This window comes from Onychostoma macrolepis, chromosome 20, assembly GCF_012432095.1.
Source record: "Onychostoma macrolepis isolate SWU-2019 chromosome 20, ASM1243209v1, whole genome shotgun sequence".
In the NCBI taxonomy this organism is placed as follows: Eukaryota; Metazoa; Chordata; class Actinopteri; order Cypriniformes; family Cyprinidae; genus Onychostoma; species Onychostoma macrolepis.
Window position 1 is genome coordinate 20,353,219 of NC_081174.1, and position 23,273 is coordinate 20,376,491.

At 39.3% G+C, this 23,273-nt stretch overlaps 1 protein-coding gene across 2 annotated transcripts in view; it reads right to left on the reverse strand.

The window, feature by feature from the left end:
• foxo3b (forkhead box O3b) overlaps window positions 1-21,185 on the reverse strand; it is a 30,837-nt gene extending 9,652 nt beyond the window's left edge. Inside the window, exons 1-2 of one of the 2 annotated variants that reach the window (XM_058756318.1) lie at window positions 20,569-21,185; window positions 18,920-19,627 (exon numbers count right to left, since the gene is read on the reverse strand). In XM_058756318.1, coding sequence (XP_058612301.1) covers window positions 18,920-19,459 — 540 coding nt within the window. In that variant the 5' untranslated portion in view covers window positions 19,460-19,627; window positions 20,569-21,185. Of the gene's footprint in view, window positions 1-18,919; window positions 19,628-20,556 lie in introns of both variants that reach the window. The other variant, XM_058756317.1, reaches the window with a different exon arrangement.
• Between the last annotated feature and the right edge of the window lie 2,088 nt (window positions 21,186-23,273).

Sequence of the window (23,273 nt, forward strand, 5' to 3'; positions counted from 1 at the left end):
GGAAATATCAATATAAAAAAATTAACTAAAATATAGGAAAAAAACCTTTAAAATATTTATTTATATATTTATAAATATTAATTGATAAATAATAATAATAATAATAATAATACTAAAACCCAGATCATTGACAGTGTATTCTGAAGTACACCACATTTAACCAATCCAGTGAAGAAGATTATGTCCTCTCTCTAATCAGGAAGTACTAAATGTGCCCTTCCTGTCAGGTGGTGATGAATGACTGAGAGAATTGTCTGGACCACATCTAAAGCTCAGCTATTTAGGGTGATAGACTACACAGGCTACGCAAAGTCTAGAAAAGTAAAAGAGGGAGAGGGGAAAAAGGGAAAGTTGACTATCAAATCCATGAGAAATGTGTACCTGGCCTTGGATTTGAAGTTCATCATCTTAGTAAAATCCTTTCAGTACGTGTCTACCGTGTACTTCTCTAGGCCACTCAACTCACTTCCCACACGTCCAAACTCTTGCTCCACACCCTCTTTGGCATCTCTCTCGGAATACGAAAGACCCACGACCGCCTCAACAGATAAACAACACTGAACAGACATCAGCCACACGTGTGATATTTTTAGCTCCAAATTGGAACACTGTGTCCCCTGATGTCCCAGGTTAACCTGGCCAAACTGATAGAGTAGGGACCTATTTATTCATAAGTCTTTGCTAGACAGGTCTGCTAGTATAAGCTAGATTTCTTTTTCCAAATGTTATAACAGAGAGGGTTTTTTTTTTCTCAGTAAAGCAATAAAACTAGCTCTCGTGGCTCCAACAAATCTGTTCTCAATCATTGCTGTATTTGGTTCTCACTTTATCGTGCCAGGGACCTGTTTGTCTAGCAAAATACAAGCAGCATGTATTGAACAAGCAACACGTATTTGGAAGACTACAGCTGCGATATTTAGCTCTAATGGCAGACAGAGCTTGTGACATTTCAGTGAATAATCCGTTTCAAAGGTTTGCCTCTGTAAAGTTGTCACATGCACAGATGATTCACTGATGAATACGGGAAATGTAGAGTAATTTAAAAAAGACATAACAGAACAGATTTTCTTTTGACTCTAATAATATTCTCATAATGTATTTGTTCATAGTGGCTGTTGTAGTCACATTGCTGTGGCTCTCGGGAGTAACTCAAAACATCTTTATCAGTGTTTGGCTCCGTCTCTATGTGAATGTTTGTCGCTCTTATGCACATCTGGGCTGGATTTAAAAAAGGCCCTGTTCTGTTTTATTTTTGTGGGTGTTTGTGTGTTTGAGAATGTGTATACACTGCGGCTTTTCTAGCTATGATCACAAAGACGCAGCTTGCTCAAGGGACAAGCCTGTGTTTCATTTGGTTTTATAATTTCATTGTATGCCTACATGAATTTCATGAATTGGTGTTGAAGTGGATTGCTGTTTAAGATCGGGTAATTAGCAATCAAAGCTCACTAATACCGTGTCCGAATTCGCTCTCTCATTCACTATTCATTGGGCAGGCCTGTTTTACATTATTTACATATGAGAGAGACTAAGAAACATGGCGCAATGCAAAAACACAGAGCAGGATGTGTACCAAACAAGTCAAGATGACAAAACCCTTATTAAGCAACATCGCAACCTGCACATTATTAAAGAATTATGTGCAGTCAAAATATGAATATTGGCTGTTTTACAACAGCTTCAAATCAAAGTTTACCTTTTGGCTTGTGTCCCTCATTTCTTTGGTGAAATATTTATTTTCCTCTCTCTTTTCATTTTTTTTAAATAATATGTAATTACACAGATGTTTTGTCATATCGGCCTGATACAGGTGTTTTTTTATTTTACCCGATTGCATTTTTCAAGAAATTTTGCAGAAATGAAGACTGCTGCATTGGAGTCCCCTTGCTTTGGATTATGTGAAATATAGCACAGACTTATATACATTGGTTGTGCACGATAAATAAGAGTGCATTATTTATGTAAAATATGGATATAACTATATAGAAAATGAAATTGTTCACTCAGAATTCACTACAAAGTGGATGGAGGAGGGAGGGATTACAGGCTCAGTTTAGGTTACTGATTTTGAGCAAACATGACTGCCCTGACCTCAACTTTTAGGCCACTAAACATCACCGAGGTGCTATTAAAACTGACCCCCAGCCTTTATCTCTTGACCAGTAGCTAAACTATTGTGTGTGCACGTGTGCCTGTGTGGAAATATTTGCGTAGAAACTCGCATTTTATTTTGCTGAGCTCGGCAAAGTATGGAGAGCCAGCACACCACACATTCCTGCAAAAAAGAGATGCAATATCACTGTATGACGATAATTTACAGTAAGGCCTGCACCCCAGGGACGTATAATTCACAAGGGTCTCAACAGACCTAAAAAGAGACAAAGAAAGTAGCGTTACAGCAGAGAGTGTGTCACAGGGTTTTCTGCTGTACCAGCAATTCTCACCCCCCTCCCCTAGTTCCTGCAGCCTTGACTTTTGGGCCGCATGATTTCCTGTTTCTGCTGATGTGACACACACAAACAAAAATACACTCGCTGTGCTGCACGTGCATGCACATTGTATCATGCACAAATCTGGATGGTAATGCTCAGATTTTAAATTAAATGCTTGTTGAGTGACCAGGTGACCTACTCATGGGAGTGTTTAATAAATATCTAAATAATGTAGAAATCTACTCCTCTGGCTCTTATACCAATTTGGTATTTTGCTTTGCTTGCACTTTTTTACAGCCTCTGTACAGCATGTTACCACTGTTCTGGTTATGCATGCATGTGTTTGAGGGAGATAGAGGGAAAAGGAGAAGGACGATATCATTGGTTGATGCAATGTGGCTTCGGATAAGATGACAAGTTCATGTTCTCTGAGTACACTGTGTAGCCTGAAGAGTTAATCTTGAAAGGAAGAGTAAGCACTTTTTGCATTAAAGTGACAGTGCACAGTTTTTGTTATTAGAGTCCATACATCATTGGACATGGACAAAAATAAAATAACATATATCAATAATTTCATTCTATAGGTCGCCACAGGGGGGCCGCCAGGTTATGATCACATGACTGTCTAAATATTATTCACTTTATCTCAATAACGTTTTATTGGAGAGGCTTGCAGGATAGGCTAAATGAAACATGGCTGACTGTGAATAAAGCATTTTTACAGTGCATCAATAACTAAAAACGTGTACGTTGGCATGATGCTGAATCTAAAATGACCACCTTGATATAAACCAAAAATTGCTGAGTACACCTTTAACCTCCATAATATTAAAAAGAGCCAACAATAGCGGTGCCTGCTAATGTCTTCCTTCAAAATAAACCAGGCTGATTAGATGATTAAGGATGGGGTCACTTTGGCTGTGTACGTGTGTTTGGATAAATAGGAGATTACAGTTCTAAACATAGAAATATTGGGACGTGCAGGAAAACGCATACCATCCACCTCTCCGCCTCTGTGTTTTTCCTTTACTCATTTATACACTGTAACCAAAAAAGCCCTGAAAAGCCTAAAAGCAAAGCATGCTTTTGTCCCAAGCCAATCACACACTAGTTGAGTTGAACAAAGCCCCCAACAAAACAACTCAATAAACAAAAACAAACAAACAAGAGCGTGTTTTCTTGTGCTGGGTCAGGGTTTGTGTGTCTGGGACACGGCTGGCTTGAACAGCACAGTCTCTTCTCTGTGTATCTGGCTTAGGAAGCTTCGATCTGTCACTTATTCGTTCATCTTCCTTTCTTTCTTCATGTCTCTTTGTTCTGGTTCTCTGAAGCACACAAGGCTTAACCACATGCTCGCTAATGCTGCAGCTCCCCATCATGACGAAACACACTGAAACACACCGCATGGACATGTCCTCTGTCTATTGATTTCCCCCTCCCCCTCCACACTTTCTCTCTCGCTCTCACACTTTCCTTTCACAGAGATATATGACAATCCCTTGCACTCCATTCAAGGGGTCAAGGTTTCCCTGGTTGGCATGGTCCACTTAAACCTTTCCGGTAGATATCATAACCACACAATCTGCCAGCAAAAAGCATTTCTACACTGACAGCCATGCAAAAGTATTCTGATAGAATACATATATTTTATTTTAAATGGGAATTATAATTCTAATAGGTTAAGGTAGGTATTCTAGACCTTCTCAGCAGCAGTTTGTCTACTGTAAATGTGTAAATAAACAGTTTTACAGGTGTGGGTAATAAGAATAGGTTATTATGTAGGAGTCATAACCACTTAGCTGTTGAATGACATTAGGAGAACATCCTACAGACCTTTGGCCTTAACTTCATTACTGTGTCGCAGGCCTGGGTCTTGCTCTCTGACCTCACTTCCACTACCATCAACAGCACTTTCTCCAACTATTTCCTGTTCCAGACCTCATATACAGTATGTGCAATGGCCTTAAAAAGTATCTGAACACTAAAAAGCAACTTGAGACCAGTTTGGTCAAAGGCACTATAAAATGAAAAGGTCATCATTTGTTTGCAGAGATGGCAATTAATCAAATTATTTGCAACTAATCACATAACATCAGTATTTTTTGATAAAACCAAAGGAATTTTTAATGGAATTAAACACGGGTCAGGGTGACTTCCATTGTACTTCTTTCCCTACTATGTAAGTCAGTGGGGACCAACAACTGTTTGGTTCGTTAAAATTGTGAAGCGCTCAACATAAGAAAGAAAATCATACAGGTTTGGAACGTCATGAGGGTGAGTAAATAATGATAAAATTTTCATTTTGGGGTGAACTATTCCTTTAAGTGCACTTACATATCCAAATACTTTTTTTTAACCCATATATAATATACCTGTATTGCATTAAAATACAGGTGTCTGAATTATGATGTCTAGGGGCATAATTAGCTGTGAGATTCCAAGGCAAGCCACAGTTCCTAGAAGACCTCTTGAGGTAAATTCAGCTTATTATGGACTGGAACGCATATCTCCATGGCAGTGGTATATCTCAGCAGAATCTTGAAGGCTGTTAGTGAAGTCCTCGATAATAGATCAGTCTCACAAGTAGGACATTTGGTTTTTTTCCCTCCTCTCCTTTTCCTCTCCTTTCTCCCTTCTGCCATTTTGACTGGCTGACTCTTGTAAAGGGCTTTTCTCTAGTGGAACCCAGAACAAAAGCCTTCCAGTAACAACTCATCTACTGCCCTGAACTCTCTGGCACAGCTCCAACGCATTCACACGCTCTCGGGCAAATTGGACTCCTTCCAGAATCATTACACACGCACACTCATAGTCGAACTGGGCCTCTCTCTGGAATTAAAAAAAGTGCTTTGGAACTCCATACAATCAAGACATACGTGAGTGAGCACATAGCACTGGTTTCCATCCACTAAAGAACACTGATACACGAGCAGGGTGCCAATCCAGAGGCTCAATCTCACCATGAAACCCCTTTTGAAAGAGGTCTGTGCAGTAATCCCTCCAGAAACATAGAGAGAAAGGGGGGTAGAAGGGGCAAAAAGTGCTGACAAGTTCTTCAGTTGAGGACTAGAGAGCACAACTCTCGGACAACTTGAAAAACCTGCATAGCAACCCTCCTACTGACACATACTGTACATGTACGCCCATGCACGCACTCACACACACACACACCTACTCGGCCATCTCCATCCTCCCTAAAATAAAAATACTTCTATTTATCAAATATCCTAACTGGATTTAAACTGACCTCTGACACAAATGACATAATAGAAACAGTGCACAGCTGTTGCAAGCCTGCTCATGCATACGTCTTTTAAAAAAAAAAACTTGCTTTCCTTGCATCAAAAATGCTAACGCTTGTTCACCCACAACAGTGACTAAGGCCATAATTTGCTGATTTAAATAGTCATCAGAAAAAGGAAGTAAGTTTATGTTCTATTTTTATTTGCAGACATACAGAAGTGGCGGTCAGATCACGAGACAAGACGAAAAACTAACAGAAGTGTGCAGGATGTTTACTCTTAGGTTCTGCTTACAGGGTCCGAAATAACTGAATAATGCGTATGTACTCTTAAGGTGCGGTTGTCATCTGATGCTTTTTTTTTTTACACTCTACTTGTGTTTCAAGGTGTTAACGAAACTCCTGTCTAAACAATGGATTTTCTGACACAAAGGTTATAAGGTCCTGACTGCCATTTAAAACAAATTTTAATAAAGATGGATGGATGAATGTCTAGGACAGACAGACGCAGCTAGAAAGACAGACAAAAGACAGCTAGGTTCTGTATTCAGGTAGCCAGTATACAGTGTCAAAAGTAACTGGATCACATATTTCTGCTAACAATGTGGGCTGTATGAAATCTGGGTAAGGACCTTGTGCATTCAATCTGCCTAACAACAGTGATTCATAATTCATTGAAGTGTAGAATGTGCCCACCAGGCTTTTAGTAATTTTGTATTTGGGTATGTGTGCATATTTAAGTGTGTGTGCGCGAGTTGGTTCACTGTAAAATGCACAGACAGAGACGCTCATGAGGCTCTTTGTCCGACCCTTTCACTCTCTCTGTCTAGACATCCAGCGTCTGGAGATATAAGAGAGTTGATGTTTTCGCCCATGCCAGGTTGCCTAGCACATGTGTGTGTGTGTGCAGTGGGAGCTTTTTAGAGGGGATAGCTATTCACTGCGGGTAAGCTTAGCAGCTCAACAGACTTTCGTTGCTTTTTGTGGCACGCCTTAGGGACTCAAGCTGAATTCCTGGCCGTGCCAGAGGGAAGTGCTTTAGAAGTACATGGGGCACTTTCAGGGCACAGTAGTTAAAGACAGATACAGAAGTGTAGTTTTGGACAACGCTCAAAGCCTGCTTTTCCCCCTCACCCTGGCTTTCCCTTTCTCTCTCATTTTCACTGTAAATCCACTTCCTTTGAAAACACTACAGCTTTCCAAGGTCTGTTTAGGTTGCCAGCGGTACATCTAGTTAGAGCAAGAACCACTAAATGAGACAAATTTATGTTTGCATCCTCGTGTATTTATATGTAGTGGTTTGGGCAAAGTTGGTTCAGAGGTTGTGTCATTGGAACCAGCCACTGTTGACGTCTTCTATGGAAACAGGATTCTTTTTACAGGATTAGAAGATATCTGTGGCAACGAAATACAAATCGGTTTGGCGTTACATTCAGAAAAGTTGTTCCAAATGTTTGTCACCAAATTGAGACTAAACACTAATGCGTTTAGTATCGTTAATGCGCAGACTAGATAGAAGAGGCCTCACAGTCTACTCCTCCCTCTGTCCTCTCCTTCACTCCCTCCCCCTCCGCCCTTTTCTCTAACTCTGAAAGAGAGAGCTGGAGGACTGCCAGAGTACGCGACCGCACGGTACACACACACACAAACACACCATGCAGCACAGCTACACACTGACCTACATATGGTTCCACTGCGCTGATTGAGCGCCCCACTGAACCTTCCAGCCAATCACAGACGGGGGAGGAGTGCATTTCAGCCAATAACGCTCCTCATCCTCAGCACAAGCTTTCACAGTCTCTGTACAATTTTAGAGTTAAAGCAAGAAAAAAAAATGCGCGCCAAGAATGGAAATTATATGTGAATATATATTTTTTTTCATCCTTTGCACATGATTTTCAGAATTCCTGAACCAGGGTCTGTGCTGGGTTTCGTTTCTGAAAATTATGGGGTACCTGACTGATGTTAAATTTGCCTGTTCACCGCTGAGACGAAACCTCAGTGGACCATGAAGAGGGTAGTGTTGGCCAATCAAATATACACTCTGCATACCCTAACACACACAAAGAAACATGAACTCCTGTATAAACTTACACGGACATACACACATTCAACAAACACCAAAACAGGGTCATCGGGAGGTCATATGATAGAGCAGTGATTCCCAACCATTGGGATACTTGAAAACATTTTGATTTGTTAAACAATCAAAAAAATATTTCCATTACTTAAATTGATCAATTACAAAAATTAAAACATTTAATAATTTTTATAAATTAAAATAAAATAAAAAAAATGAATCAGATTTTTTTCAGTTACCTTTTAACAAAAAAAAAAAAAAAAGCAAGAAAAACAAAATCGTGTGTTCAGGATTACACATTGAAGTGAATGGCACTACTGTTCAAACGTTTTTCTTATGTTTTTGAAAAAAAGTCTCTCAAAATCTGTTTTTATTTGATCCAAAATACACTAAAAACTTTAAAAAATGTATTTAAAAAATATAATTTATTCATGTAATGACAAAGTTGATTTTTCAGCAGCCATTACTCCAGTCTTCAGTGTCACATGATCCTTCAGAAATCATTCTAATGTGCTCAGGAAACATTTCTTATTATTGTAAAAGTTGAAAACAGTTCATTAAGCAAATGATGCTTAATTTTATTTATCTTTGTGGAAACCATGATATTCTTTTCAGGATTCTTTGATGAACAGAAAGTTAAAAAGAACAGCATTTATTTGAAAATGGACATTTTCAAAAGTCTTTAAATCATTTTTGATCAATTTAACACATCCTTGCTGAAAAAACCTATTTAAACATTATTTTAAGAAAAACTGACCCCAAACTTTAAAACACAGAGCATTTTTAACAAATTAAAATATTTTTTTTTAACTAATTTTAAAATAACTAGTTTTTAGTGTGTGTGCAAGATCAGACATTTTCATTCATTCATTCATTCAGAATACATAAACCGAAAAGGTTGGAAAACGCTGTCATCCTCAAAGACTCATCCTGGTCAGCAACTGGTAGGAAAATCAAAGCTCTTTCTTCATCCTTATTTATCTTGGCTGTTTTTTATCTGCATGACTGTTTTTATCTGCCTTTACTCTTCCCCTGACTCTCTCCACCTTTTTTTCTTTTTCGTGGTGTAATTTCTCTCTGCATTAAGCAATCTGGTGTGATGCATGGTGTGATAGTGAAGTTGATGTAACCACACAGCAGATTACACTATGATCCTTCGTTTAATCTCCACTCGCTCTCTGTACGCACACACTGTATGTGTGCATACACACATCGCACACTAAGTCAGCTCATATGACCAGCCACCTGACTAAGCCTCAAGTTTAGAGACTAATCCACTGCACATCACACCACTGAGAAACTGTCTTTACCAAGCATACTTTATACAACAAGTCAATCAAACAACAAGTCAAAATAACACTAATATATTAACCAAGGGTTGAAAGCGTCTTCAGACGAATGCTGCAACTCAGCATAACACTGCGTGTCAGAAAGACTGGCTGTTCCAAGCCTTTGTGTTCTCCTGGAAAATCCTTGGATCCCGCTGCACAGCTGCAGGAAGAGGGAAAAAAATAGAAGGGAGCAAAAAGCTGGGTGGAAGAAAAGGAAAAGTAAAACAAACAGGGAGAAGAAGTGGGGAGAGGAGAGACAGGAAAGGCACACTAACCCATATTTACCAAGCAGCACCGTGAGAGGGGAGAAAATCCGTTGGGAAAGGCAACGAATTTACCAATCATTTAGACCAATAATACACACACTATCATAAGTGGCGCTGATTCTGCGAATGCTAACTCACATCAGCGTCATATTCTCACTCGCATATGTGCAAATCAATCTGTCTAAAAGCCCTTTCAGTCGAGAGCTGATGTCATTCCCAGCTAGACCATCAGCAATCCTCTCCCACTGGACCAATCTCTATCTATCCGTCTGTCTCTGTTTGCCTTTCCCTTTCTTTTTAAATGTAGTTTTATTGGAAAGAGTGCACAGTGTGGGTTGTGTACTTCGCTTGACCAAAACCAAACCTCTGCAAAACTCACTGCTTTTTACACTTTTACACAATTGTTGTTGTAAGTTTTCACTGCATCCAAGTATCGCAAACTGTGTGGTTATTTCATTCTCTCTCAGACCTATGGAAATAATGTTGATATGGTAAACTATATACACACAACATTCAGCTAGAAGCAAGCATAAGCCACTTATATAAGCAACTGTACATCCAATGCCATTGTTTAAGCAAATTAAGATCTCTTCATACACAGCCTTCATACACTGTTATATAATGAGCCGTTTGTATTCAAACAAAGTTGATACTGTATGTTTCCCTCAAGGTCTACACACAACACGGAAGAGTGTAACCTCGCACCCCCACCCACCCGTTCACAGTAATCTGAGAGAAAAATAAGAAGGGAAACTCAGATAAAAAAAAAAAAAAAGAAGGAAGAGAGAAGGCGAGGGGCCCCTTTTTCTGGTACCCCATGTAACCCCTTATTGGGCCTCTACACAGAGAGAAATAAAGAACACTGTAAAACCACAGACACAGACATGTTTAGTGGCTCCTTTCAGTGATGATAATAAAAATTGTGTTTATATAAATATATCCACAAAAACACAAATAGGCTGCAATGTGGGAGTTCACGCTACATTACTGCATACGGTCACTCATGCGCACATGCTTTCATCCGCACATAAAAGAAAAGGCCTATCTTTGAAGCATATGAGCAAGGAAATGCATTACTGTTCCCAGAAAGGGGTGGGGGTGGGGGTGGGTGTGTGCGCGTTTTTGTGAAAAGTCAGGACATAGATTTGTATAATGACAAAGGTATGACATAGGTATTACAAGGTGAAGGTGACTTTTCAGGACATTGACCCATGTCCCCACTTTTCAAAACGCTTATAAATCATACAGAGTGAGGTTTTTTGGGGGAAAGTTGAAATGCACAGTCTCCTGTAAGGGGTAGGTTTAGGTGTAGGGTTGGTGTACGGCAATAGCACATACAGTAAGTACAGTATAAAAACCATTACGCCTATGGGATGTCCACACTTTTCACAAAAACGAACGTGTGTGTGTGTGTGTGTGCCCATTTGCCTGTGTGCGTGTCAAAAGCATCACCACACAAAACGGGAACGAAAGAAACAGACTCAGGGCCTCTTAACTACTCCTTAAAAACAAAGGGGGTGTCGTAGAAGGTATATGTATATACTGCAGAATGCATGCTTGGTTTGTGGGATTCAGGGAGCATGACTGTTTGAGAGTGCAGTCAATGAGGAGCATGTTTACTCATTAAACCCTGTGACCCTCCATGCCATTCAAGCAAACTATTTCTATATACTTCAGTTCAAAAGTTTTTGGAAAGAAGTCTCTTATGCTCAACAAGGCTGCATTTATTTGCTCAAAAATACAGTAAAAACAGTAAAACGTGAAATATTATTACAATTTAAAAGAACTGTTTTCTGTTTTAATATATTTTAAAATGCAATTTATTTCTGTGATGCCAAAAATAGATTTTCAGTGTCACAATATGCTGATTTGATGATCAAGACACATTTCTTATTATCAAAGTTGAAAACAGTTGTGCTGCTTAATACTTTTGTGGAAACCATGCTATATTTTTTCATGAATAGAAAGTTCTTGAAAACAGCATTTATTGGAATGCTGGAAATCAATGGAAATCATTTTCTAACATTATAATCGTCTTTACTTTCTGTAGCTATGTATCCATCCAAATATGTGAATTTAACTTATACGTAAAACTGGAATATCGCATAAAACATTTGTGAATTAAGCACCGTTTCTATTCAACGAGTCAAAGTGAACAAAATCATCACTTCCTGATAAACTGCCACTAAATATCACTAAGAAAAGCCACTGGATATAATAAATATAGCCTATTATAAATTACTTGTGCCTCAGAGCGAGCAGACGAAACACAATAAATGCGATCATTGCTTTCGGAGACGGAAGCCTGCTGTTCGGAAATGCAGTCGTGTTAAGACAATTATACAGAAATAGCCTACTTTGATGAATTCAGAAGGACCAAAACAACATTTCAGATGCTGTGCAACGAGATCGGTCCGCTGGTTAGTGAAGTTATCCCATTCCATCGTGCAAAGTCAAATGACTTTTTTGATGCGCATGGTGGAATTTATTTGGTAAATGTGTTTCCATTGTAATTTGTGCGCCTTTTTTCTTATCGGATAAAAAGTTTATCCTACTCAATTGTGCGCATACATTTTTTATGTGCATTTTTAGAATTTATGCACATCTTGGCATTTTTCCATCCAGCATTTTTTTTATGCAATATTCCAAAATGCACATAAAAATAGGTGGATGGAAACATAGCTAGTGTTTGATCATTTGCTTAATTATTATTCAGTATTGAAGTATTAAAAACATTTTGTCAAACTTTGAAAGGTAGTGTAGCAACAACTTTATGTAAAGTTTATTACTAGTGTACATTTTTTGTGCCAAAACCATAATTCGTTTGACAATTTATCACCCTCTCTACCCCTTTAACCCTTTTTTCTGTTGCTGCTATACTTATAAAGGGAAGGTCCAACCAAATATGAAAATGTTATCATCATTTATTCACCCTCAAGTCATTACAAACCAGTATCTCTTTAAAAAAGTAGGTTTGGAATGATGGGGGTGAGTAAAAGAATGGTTTTCAAGTAGTAACAATGAGATTCCAAATGAGATTCTGGTGAACAAATTCTGTGTTATAGGCACAGTTCACCCAAAAATGAAAATTGTGTCATCATTTACTCACCCTCAAGTAGTTCCTGTATGAATTTCTTTGTTCTGCTGAACACAAAGGAAGATATTTTGAAGAAAGTTTGTAACCAGGATGTTTTGAGGCACCATTGACTTCCATAGTAGGAAAAAAAACACTATGGAAGTCAATGGTGCCCCAGAACTGCTCTGTTTCCCACATTCTTCAGAATATCTTACTTTGTGTTCAGCAGAACAAAGACATTCATACAGGTTTGGAACTACTTGAGAGTGAGTAAATGATGACACAATTTTCATTTTTGGGTGAACTATCCCTTTAAGATTCTCCATAAAAGCTACACTAAACTGCTTGTCTGTCACATCGGAGTGATTTCTTGTTGTCAATCACCGTATCAAATTTCAGGCAGGCATTGTGATTCTTTTGTGAATGCATAAATTCAAAATGATTAAATATACAGTAAACCAAACGATTAAGTGTTAATTTAATTGAGTTAGTTTCTTCTACCATCCATAATGTTTATAGTGCATTGGACCTACTGTAGACTGACTAGGTTGAACTTTTTTTTTTTTTTTTTTTTTTGATTGGCATATGCAAAGACAGAGAATGATCTTTTCTGAGAATGTGCAATGCAAAGGAAGAACAAATGAGAAACAGACAAATAGAGACAAACAGTGAGAGCAGCGTGTCAATGATGGCAGTCTGAGTAAGATGCACACGAGACGCCCACGAGCTGTGGAGCGATTTCATGCCCCCATAAACACTGTGGCACACATGGGAGTATAGAGAGAGATGGATGGGGGAGGAGGGCAGGCAGAGGTAAATGGGACAAAAATGAGCAAATCTAACTAAAAATACAGACAGTGTTAGAAATTAGAACGGCTGCCTTCAGATATGTGGCAAAAGGCATGTGCCACATTACTTTAGGCCATAATGTTCCTGATATACTGCTTCCTCACTTTGCCTGAGCTGGCTGATAACAAACTGCTGATGTGTCCAGCAGCTGGAACCATTGCAGACTTTACTGCTAAGTCAGCACTTTGGCCCCATTCAGCTTGATCCACTGGCCTCCACTGACATCCATATCACCAGAACTGACCCCGGGGCAGGTTAAAGACAGGTGTGTAAACACTGAAGGTGCAGTGAAAAGAGATAAGCCTCCGCTGATTGCGTGCAAGGCAATGGACTCTTAAAACAGATAATAGGAATGTGCCAATGACCTCACCGCCTGCCGAACATCTGATTGGCCTGTTATTTAGGACACACTGTATTGATAAGAGGTGTTACTTTGGCGCTGTGTCACAAACTGTACTGTTATGACATCGGTTCTTGGAAAAGACTTTGACTTTAAGAGAAATTCAGATTGAGAAACATTCAGACAAAGAGATACTTAGTGAGCAATTCAAAGACCACAGTGAGGTGGAAAAAAAATCCCTAAGAGTTTCAGGTGAAAACTACCAACAACAGCAGTTTTCCAATCCTAGAAAACCACTGTCCTGCAGAGTTTAGCTCCAACCCCAATAAAACTCACCTCAAACAAGGTCTTTGGGATTGCTAGAAACAGTTGTGTTGAGACAAGAGCTAAACTACAGGATGTTGGCCCTCCGGAAGCAAGACCGGATGCCCCTGACCTACAAGCTTTCATGCACGCACAATTTGTTTTTATTTTAACCAAATCATTTTAATTTTATTTTAATCTAGCTATACTACCATTTTTTAAAGTTTATTATGCTTGCAGAGACAGCATTTATTTGATACACAAATATAGTATTAACTGTAATATTGTGAAATATTATTACAATTTAAAATGTTGAATTAACAGCAGCCTTTTCTCCAGTCTTCCGTGTCACACGATCCTTCAGAAATCATTCAAATATATTGATCAATGCTTAAAACAGCTGTTCTACTAAATAGTTTTGTGGAATTTTTTTTTTAATCAGAATTTATTTGCAAATAAAATTATTTGTATGTTTGATATAAAACTATGCAGTATTGTTTTGGACCTACTCTGTGATTGTCGCTGTTAGGATTCAATGTGAAGATAAATAAATAATAACTGATGACCATCCAAACCTGTAGCTTTGTAAAGTTTCCTTTTTTTGTCTAGGTGTCATATAGCCTACTTATTGGGCCCATAAAAATGTTCCCCTGGGTTCCATTGATTTAGGTTGTGTGGTTATGGCTCTGTCAGATACACAAACCATCATAAATTTGACTACCAAATTCACGACGTCCATGTGGCTGGCCGCTGTGGTGTTATGTCACAGACAATAAATTTGCTTAGTCAAGGAGGATCTGAAAGCCTTACATCATCGCAGACCCATATTTAAACACCTGTTCCACAATCAAAGCCACATTCAATTTACCATAATCTGGGTTAATCAATCCAATCTTTTGTCTAATCAAAAGTCGACACATGCGCACCCACGTATGAGCACCAAAATAGACCCTCTGCGTCACCACAACCAGGCTAATAATCGCCCACTCCTGTCTGACAATGTTTCTCTGTTATCTCTCAAAGGGCTGATGCATGAGATTGTCACTGAGGATGTATTTCCCTAAAACTGTCATTTCCCTCTGTTCACTGCAATAATCACTCTCCACAAAGCCGCATCTCCTCTCATTACTGCTGGCTTTGTCTGGCCAAAAGCTCTTGACATAGAAATCTAGCTTTATTGTACTCAATTAAAATTTAAACAAGAACTATTTATCTGCACCGTGACAGGCAGACATACGTAATTGGAAATGACGGGTCGGGAACAAAACAAATTAAAGTTTCAAAAGCCTCAGGTCAGAGCTGCAAGCAAGCACACCTTTAGAAAACTGAGCGGGTATATTAGGGGCACGGAAAAGGTGGGAAGAAGCAAAGGCTGAACTAGAAATACATTCAAATGTCTTAACCACAGCATATCTGCTTCTGACGTGCCGCTGTAGATGCTGTCCCATCAGGAAGTCAGAGTTTTAATCAAATGTTTTCAAATATGAAAATGTCAGCTGGGTGAGAGGGGGAAAGTGCATACGAATTAGAGCAAGTAGTTTTACCGTTTACGGCGCTTTGTTCAATTAAATTAAGAGAAAATTGCTTACTTCGGTGTTGCAAAACATCTGTGTGACCCTCACTTCAAGACCTCTCACGCACCTAAACATGACCAGGCATGTATGCAAGCACCAATCATGAACATTAACACTGAAAACAGTGACTGTACATGAGCGAACAGTCATAGCCACAGCAACATGTCTGCACATTTAAAATAAGTCTTTAAAGTAATTTTCATTAAAATAAATTTTTTTATAGATCTCATTGAGCACAGTTCACCTTTGCATGTTTAATTTTTTTGAAAAAAATGTTTGTTTGTTTTTTGGTGACACATATGCAAGTCACTGCCCTAAATTTTTTTCATTTTTCACGATAATCCATTACACTCTGATGTAAATCACAATACGGAAGAAAAGTTCCATTTTGTCGTGATAAGATACGGATATTATGTACAGCACTTCTAGGAGTGCAGTTTTGCACGTATAATGTGAATACATAATATTAATGTTGTATTTGTTTACCCCACCCTCTTGACAATAAACAGATTACAGGAAAAACTTTAAATAGCCCACCTATATCCTGGAACCGTGCCGATTGAAATTCGCAGAATACAGACCCTCTGGAGGGTGACCAGACTGCTTTCATCATAGTGACTGAAAGATTTCAATTGGACCTAGCGTAGCAGCTCAGCATATTAAGTGTTCCAGGAACAAGAATGGTGCAACACATTATAGTAGTAGCTTGTTCTTTTTAAGTTACATAATCTGATTATATTTCAGATGTGAGATAAACAGCAGGGTTACGCAAGGTAATAACATAGAGACGAGTTTGTGGTGGACACAAGATTACAAGATTAAAAGCAGTGAGCTGGCAAATGTGCAAGTGTGTGTGAGAGACCCTCAAGAGGTGTCTCTGAAAAATTGATAAAATGACCCAAATTAATGCTCGAATTGCTGAATAATTTAAAGGCTGAAGAGTAGAGTACATCATTTGGCACTAGAGGAATGATCGGTCTCTGCAGGAGCTCATTGTGAAGGAAAACGATAAATCAATAAAATCTTATCACTTGTACACCTGCAAAGGAAACCTTTTCCAACACATTCTGGACTTTATTCACATTAAATGTGATTGTATAACCAGATCATTAAATAAACACACAGCATTATCCTGTAACATTCAGTGCAGAGAGTAGGAGGAGAGTGCTGTAATGTCATCTATGCTATAACAGTCACTCCCTCTCTCTCTCTCTCTCCTGCAGTCACAACAGTATGTTCAACAGAAACAAAGGAATGCCTTTATGAGATCACATATCATCCAAACTCTCTCATTAAAGCAGAGAGGACCAGTGACCTGGTAGCCATAGTGATGCAGCATGTCATTTTTGCACCTGTACTTGGGCCATTCCAGCCTTTTGTGTTTGGATAAGACATCTTAAGCCTACTTATCTTTTGTTGCTCTTTCGGTTTCTTAATTTAACTTATATTTTCATCTTCATTCCTAATTAGTATGGAAAATGGCCTTTGCTGCAGGTTTTGCAAACAATTTACCGTAAAATGCAAATGTTGACATTCAACACCTGGAATACTTCAGTAGGTCGAGGTGGGTATCAATGCTTATGTTTTCATCCTTCAAGTATCTGTTTTTTTTTCAAGTATCAAGTATCTATCCATCAAGACAGGGTTTAAGTGAAGTGGTTTTACTGGAATGTTGAGATATTCTGAGTAAGTCGAAATTAAAAGGGTAAATAACTTCAGTGTCAATTCTTTAAACGATTCAAAACAAGTTTGCAAGTGTGTGCATGCATATATCATGTATTGTGTACATGCATGTTTTACTTAAATACTAATTGCAGGAGTGTTTATCTGAGGTTGTGTTACAACCAGCATCCACACTCCGTACACACAGATCTGCTCCGAGTTGTCAGATGTTTGCTGGAATGTGTGTCATATTTAGAGCTGAAGGTGACACAGTAACAAATTTCAGTGGAATACGTTTAGACGTTTTTCCACATATCAGAAATGGCAGCAGGCACTGGACTACTGGTTGGGGGAGGAGTTTTATTTGTGTGTACTCATGCTAGAATTGTGGTTAGAATAGTATTTGATCATAAAGACATGTTTGACTGACAGGTAATGTTTTACATAGCAGTTTGAGAAATCTGATCGTGCACACACACGGTTCTGAATGCTAGACGAGTCGGTGTGCAAACAGTTCCACGCTGAGCTAGAGTCCACATAGTTTGCTGTTGCCACAGACCCAGCAGTAACTCTCCTTTCACTATTATAATTCATGGCTATTTACGGCCATTGGGATGGGTGAGCTGGGCCTCCTGCCGCAAACTCAGCCCTTGACCTTGCACTCACAACCCCACCATACACCCCCTCCCCCAACCCTCCCTGGCTCTGTAAGTGAAAGGCCCATATGTCTTGTGCTGGCTCCTGCCCATGGCCATGACATTCCCTTTGAAGGCAGTCCTGCCTGCTGACTGCAAGGAGAAGCTCGCGCCATTCTGAGTTGTTATGCAATTCCTAATGCCATTCAACACCTACATAAACAGTCTGGGCAGCTTCTAGAGCGGGTACATTTACCGTGCCAAGTTTTATGTAAGCCGTGCTGTGTGGATATGAACATAAAGGCGTTTGGATGCATGGACATTTATTAGGCTTGGCTCTGAGGATATATTATTTATGGCTTTTAAACATTATCACAAGACAAAGTCCATCTAAACTAACTTGAATTGTTTTGTTACACAAATTTTCCATACTGATCATGCCTAATTTGCTGTTTATTTTTATGCTGGCGTCCAAATAGTTTGTTTATAGGAGATGTCACTGCACCGTTGAGTCACGCGCACGCGAACCCTCGTAACCTTTCCAGTTTTCTGTGCGTGAGTAAGCGTGGTCAAACATGCCAGAACATGTGTTTCTGGTTGTGATGCAGAATGAGATCGTGCATGGAATAAAAGAGACACTTGCGCACCTTATGACACGCATTCTCTAGTGCAGTGGATCTCAACCTTGTTCCTGAAGGGGCCCTCCAACAGTACACAAGTCTGATGTCTGCTTAAAGGGATAGTCCACCCAAAAATTACTTCCCCACATGTCATTCCAAACGTGAATACCTTTCTTTCTTCTGTAAAGCACAAAAGAAGTTATCTTGATGAATGTAGGCAACCAAACAGTTTGGGGTCCCATTGGTTTCCATAATATAGCCTAAAATATTGCTATTGAAGTCAGTGGGAACCAAATCTGTTTGGTTACCAACATTCTGCAAAATTTCTTCTTTCTTGTTCCACAGAGGAAAGAAATTTTGGTTTGGGATGACATGAGGGCGAGCAAATGATGACAGATTGTCCCTTCATACCTGATTAAACTCATCAGCTTATTAGTAGAGACATCCAGAATTTGTAGTGTCTGGTATCAGGAACACAGTTGGGAGGCACTGCTTGAGTGGAGTGCTTACCTTCCAACCAGCTGAGCTGTTGCTGTCGCCTTTGTCTTTAAAGTATGGGACGCTTCTGACCATCCAGTCGTAGATCTGGGACAGTGTGAGTCTCTTGTCTGGGGTGCTCTCTATGGCTTTTGTGATAAGGTCTGCATAGGACAGGTTGCCCCATGCGTTCCTCCTCGAAGATGACTTCCGGGGAGTTTGCTGTTGGCTGCCCTGACCGCTCGCCTCCGGACTCGCTGTGGTCACAGAAGCGGGCGGAGAAGAAAGCGGGGAGCCTGTGTTCTCCAGACCGCCAGCGGGATGCAGTTCCTCAGCCAGGCTTGGGCTGCCATTGTCCTCTCTTTCACCCATGCCGTTGCCGTTGATTGCCATTGCATTGTCATCCTCATCATCCTCTTCCTCTGGGATTATGTCAGTGTCATTAGACGCAGGCTTCGCCGAGCTGGATTCTGGCAGCGGCCAAGTGCATGATCTCGGCCGTTTCTGTGGCTCAAAATCTGGATCAATGGCTACGTCCAGAGAGGACAGTGGCTCCAGGGTTGTCTCTGCCATCACCTCTACCAGCCTTCTCTGACGCTCCTCTGTACTGTCTTGGTCAAAGTTAAATAGGCAGTGGGAAGCGGTCACAGTCGCATTCCATGAATGCACCTCTACTCTAAATGGTGCTTAAATGCTTCTTGAGCGACTAGTGCAAATCTTAATGATAATTAACACCCCTCCCTGTGTTTCAGAAAGACAAAAATACAATATACAATTTAAAGCCATATGACATAAAATACAACATAATAATTCATATACAACTGTGCATTATATACATACACATGCACATTACATTACAGAGAGAGATTATGCACTTTAAATTGAACATTTTGCCATCAAAATAAGATCATTTTAAGCTACTATTTCAAAAACCATTAAAAGTACAATTAAACGTATTATTTTTCTATGTGTCCGATGAATTAGTGAAAATTAAACGCTTCTGGAAATGAGAGGTGCGCGCGCACGCGTATGCGTTGGTACGCGCAACACTCACGTGAAGATATAAACAAAGATTAGCGTGTATACTGTACGCAAAGTGCTCCGCTTTCATTTCAGTTTAACACTTGCTTGATGGCACATATTCTTGCTCGTTACACTTTCATAATGACACAATCTGACTCATATTAAATTATTCGTATACCAGTGGAGATGACCGCACGAATGAGATATTAAAACCACTGCTATTGTGAAAGTGAAAAATTTAGGACACAAATGTATTGCTATTCCATAACAATATTCAATATTAGTCAATATTATTAATTTGATAGTTGGCTGGATTCCAAAAAAACAGCCTGAATGCAAAGAGGACTAAAAAGAGAAACGTTTTAGAAATCTGTATTGTTTAAACTTAAATTATTCATGTGAGTCTACAAGTATTTGCAATGTTTTCAAAGCAGTTAGCATAATTGTATTGATTCCAAACAAAATATTATTAAATGACTTCTTAAGCTGTATTTGCCAACACTACGCACGTAAATCGCAACTGTCAACCAGAACTACTGTTGTACCTAATTTAACAAATCCAGTACATGAATACATTGTGCTTGTGATTTTATATATATATATGCGCATGAGTATACATTATAATATTAGAATGCAAAATGCAATACCTCAACACGCACCATTCAGCCAGAGCCGTTTCTCTTCTCTGTGTCGCACTCCAGGCAGTCACTTGGTGCACTGATGTAATACAACTATATCTCTCCAGCGCACTTCGCCAGTAGCCACGGACAAAGCACCACAACGTCACTGCACACTACCATCACAAGCAGCAAGTCACTGTAGTGACAAAAGAACTGAACTGTCAGAGCCACTGCACATTCAGCGGGCTAGAATCGAAACGCCGTTGTGTCAGATCAAGACAGCTACAATAACGAGGACAGAACTACGCGTGCTCGTAGACTGCACTGATCATTTTGTATTATTTGCTAGCTTGACCCGATGTCTGTTCGCATTCCGAAGTCTCTTTAACAATTAAAGGTAGAGACGCAACTATCGCTTAATGACAGTGTCTTGTTAGAGCGCGCGCCAGTGCCTCGATGTCACGAACGGTACATTGCGGAGAATTCCCATCCAGATAGCCCTTGCTCTCTCTGCACCTATCTATCCATCTATCTATCTAAAGGCACAGGAGGACTATCTACTCCAATCGTCTGTCAGCACTCAAGCGAGCTCAACTTAGGACTGAGTGACTGGAGGAGGTCGAGAGGAGAATCGCAGCCTCTACCGCTGACAGGGACCTGCCCCCTAGATTCCGCGCATGGGATCGCCTCTTAAAGGGCCACTGCTCCCCAACACAGCTGCCAACAGGCGAGAGGACATGTTCAAACAAGTCACTCCAAGCACTGAGAGCCCCTATCAGTTTATCGGATTTCCAAATATAGATTTAGTTGCTCGAAATTGTAGTTCAGACATGCAAACAACATTATCTGGGCATATTATCTGGAATGTGCTATAGATTAGAGACAACATTTTCAGGTAACTCAAGTAACCAGAATTAGCCAATAGTACAGTATTAAGTGTGAAAAAATTTGTTCTAATCAGGTGCCTGATAATCTTATAATCTCTAATATCTTAAAGGAACAGTTCATCAGAAATGTTGTCATTTTCTCCACTGTTCAATGCCGTATTGTCTTCTTTTTGAAAGATGTCCTTATGGTGGATTGAAATGAAAATTCACCCTATGTTGTAAATTCATGTTACAGATCTTATTTTATTTATTTATTTGACCTAAAATGTCATAACTGGATCTTCCAGGGAAACAACACACTTCTCTCTCTAGTAAATTGGTTTTCTCTACTAATTTAAGTCTGCTTAAACTCCCCTGTAAAAACCCTTTCATCTTTTCCCAATTTTTTTGAGTGCAGTGCCCACTTCTCAAAATCCAATCAAGAAGCGATAGATCTGTTACGTCGCAATATAGAAGAGAAGATTTGTTGCTATTGCGGTTTTAAAAGTTCTAGGAAAGAGACAAGAAAGTAATAGAACCACAAAATAGCACATACATGACTTTTTTTTTTTTTTTTGTCTTTCTTGGATCTTGGAATTTAAAATTACTTTCCACTTTCAATTGATGTAAAATTGCCTATTCCCCTCCAAGAAAGAAAATAATGCAGGTTTGTAAATAAGATTTTAATTTTAAATGGAACCATTTCTTTAAATAATTAATAACGAAAATATTGGTATTTAATTAAAAGAAAATTGCTCTTGTCTGGGGCCTCTGACAAATGTTGGGGCATGTCTTGTATTGCCTTCCGCTGGCCCTTTAATCCCAGCGTGAAGTCGTTCTTCATGACACGCCCCCTGCTGCCAGCCTCGTTTTATTCAAACACATGACGTAATTCATAATCAAGAAATTTGCTCCACCGTTTCTCTCCTCCGGTGACGTCTTTTCAAAACACGAGCACGTCTTTGTTCCTGCGGAGATGCGTATTTTCTCGGGCGCGGTGAAAACGACGATCTTTGTAAAGGAATGCGCTCTTCCACCTGTACGCATCGACACAAAGGCTAATCGCATTAATCGAGATACAAGATGAGATTAATAATGATATTAATGCAGGTTCATAGTCGGAAATACCTGTAAAAAACATACAGAACCCATATTACATAATTGCACGATGTATGCAGTAAGATATTAAGGTGGTGCTATTCTGTGATACTATTGCATGGCCAACAACAAGTGTCACTAAAGACTGTTATCTTATTCAGTCACTAAAGATTAACATCAGCATTGTTTGCTCCTCTATTCACTCCTTATCTTTTTTAAATCAGCCCTCCCTCTTCTGTCTCCCTTTCCTTTGTTCCTAACCCTGCATGGACGGAAAAGTCCGCAGGTGACCTCTACAATAACTGTGTAGACACTAGCTCTTGTAAATGTCTAAAACTGTTCCTTAGGACCTGAGACCAATAATGTCACTGTAGATTACACATTGTCATGTTGTGGGACATGTCTTTATGATACTTGTTTTCCTTTAGCCTGTATAAATGTTTGTTCAGTATTCCTGCGCATATGGTTACAGATGTATTGTTTGTAGGTTGCAGATTTGTTTGTAGGTGAAGGTGCCTAGTCTAGTTCTCTCTGGGAGGAACAGATAGGGAGCTGCAGGATGCTTTGCTTGTGTCATGTAAAACAATAACACAGAGCACGTGGGTGTGACTAGGCAACATAACTATCTTCTACTGCCATCTTCAGACCAAAATGAGAGATTACAGAAAACAGACCCCTTTAAAATGTTAAGATTTTAAAGAAATTGATTTTTTGGAAGTTATGCTCATCATGGTTAGTCAAAACAAAACAAAGTAAAATAGAAATAATAATAATAATAAA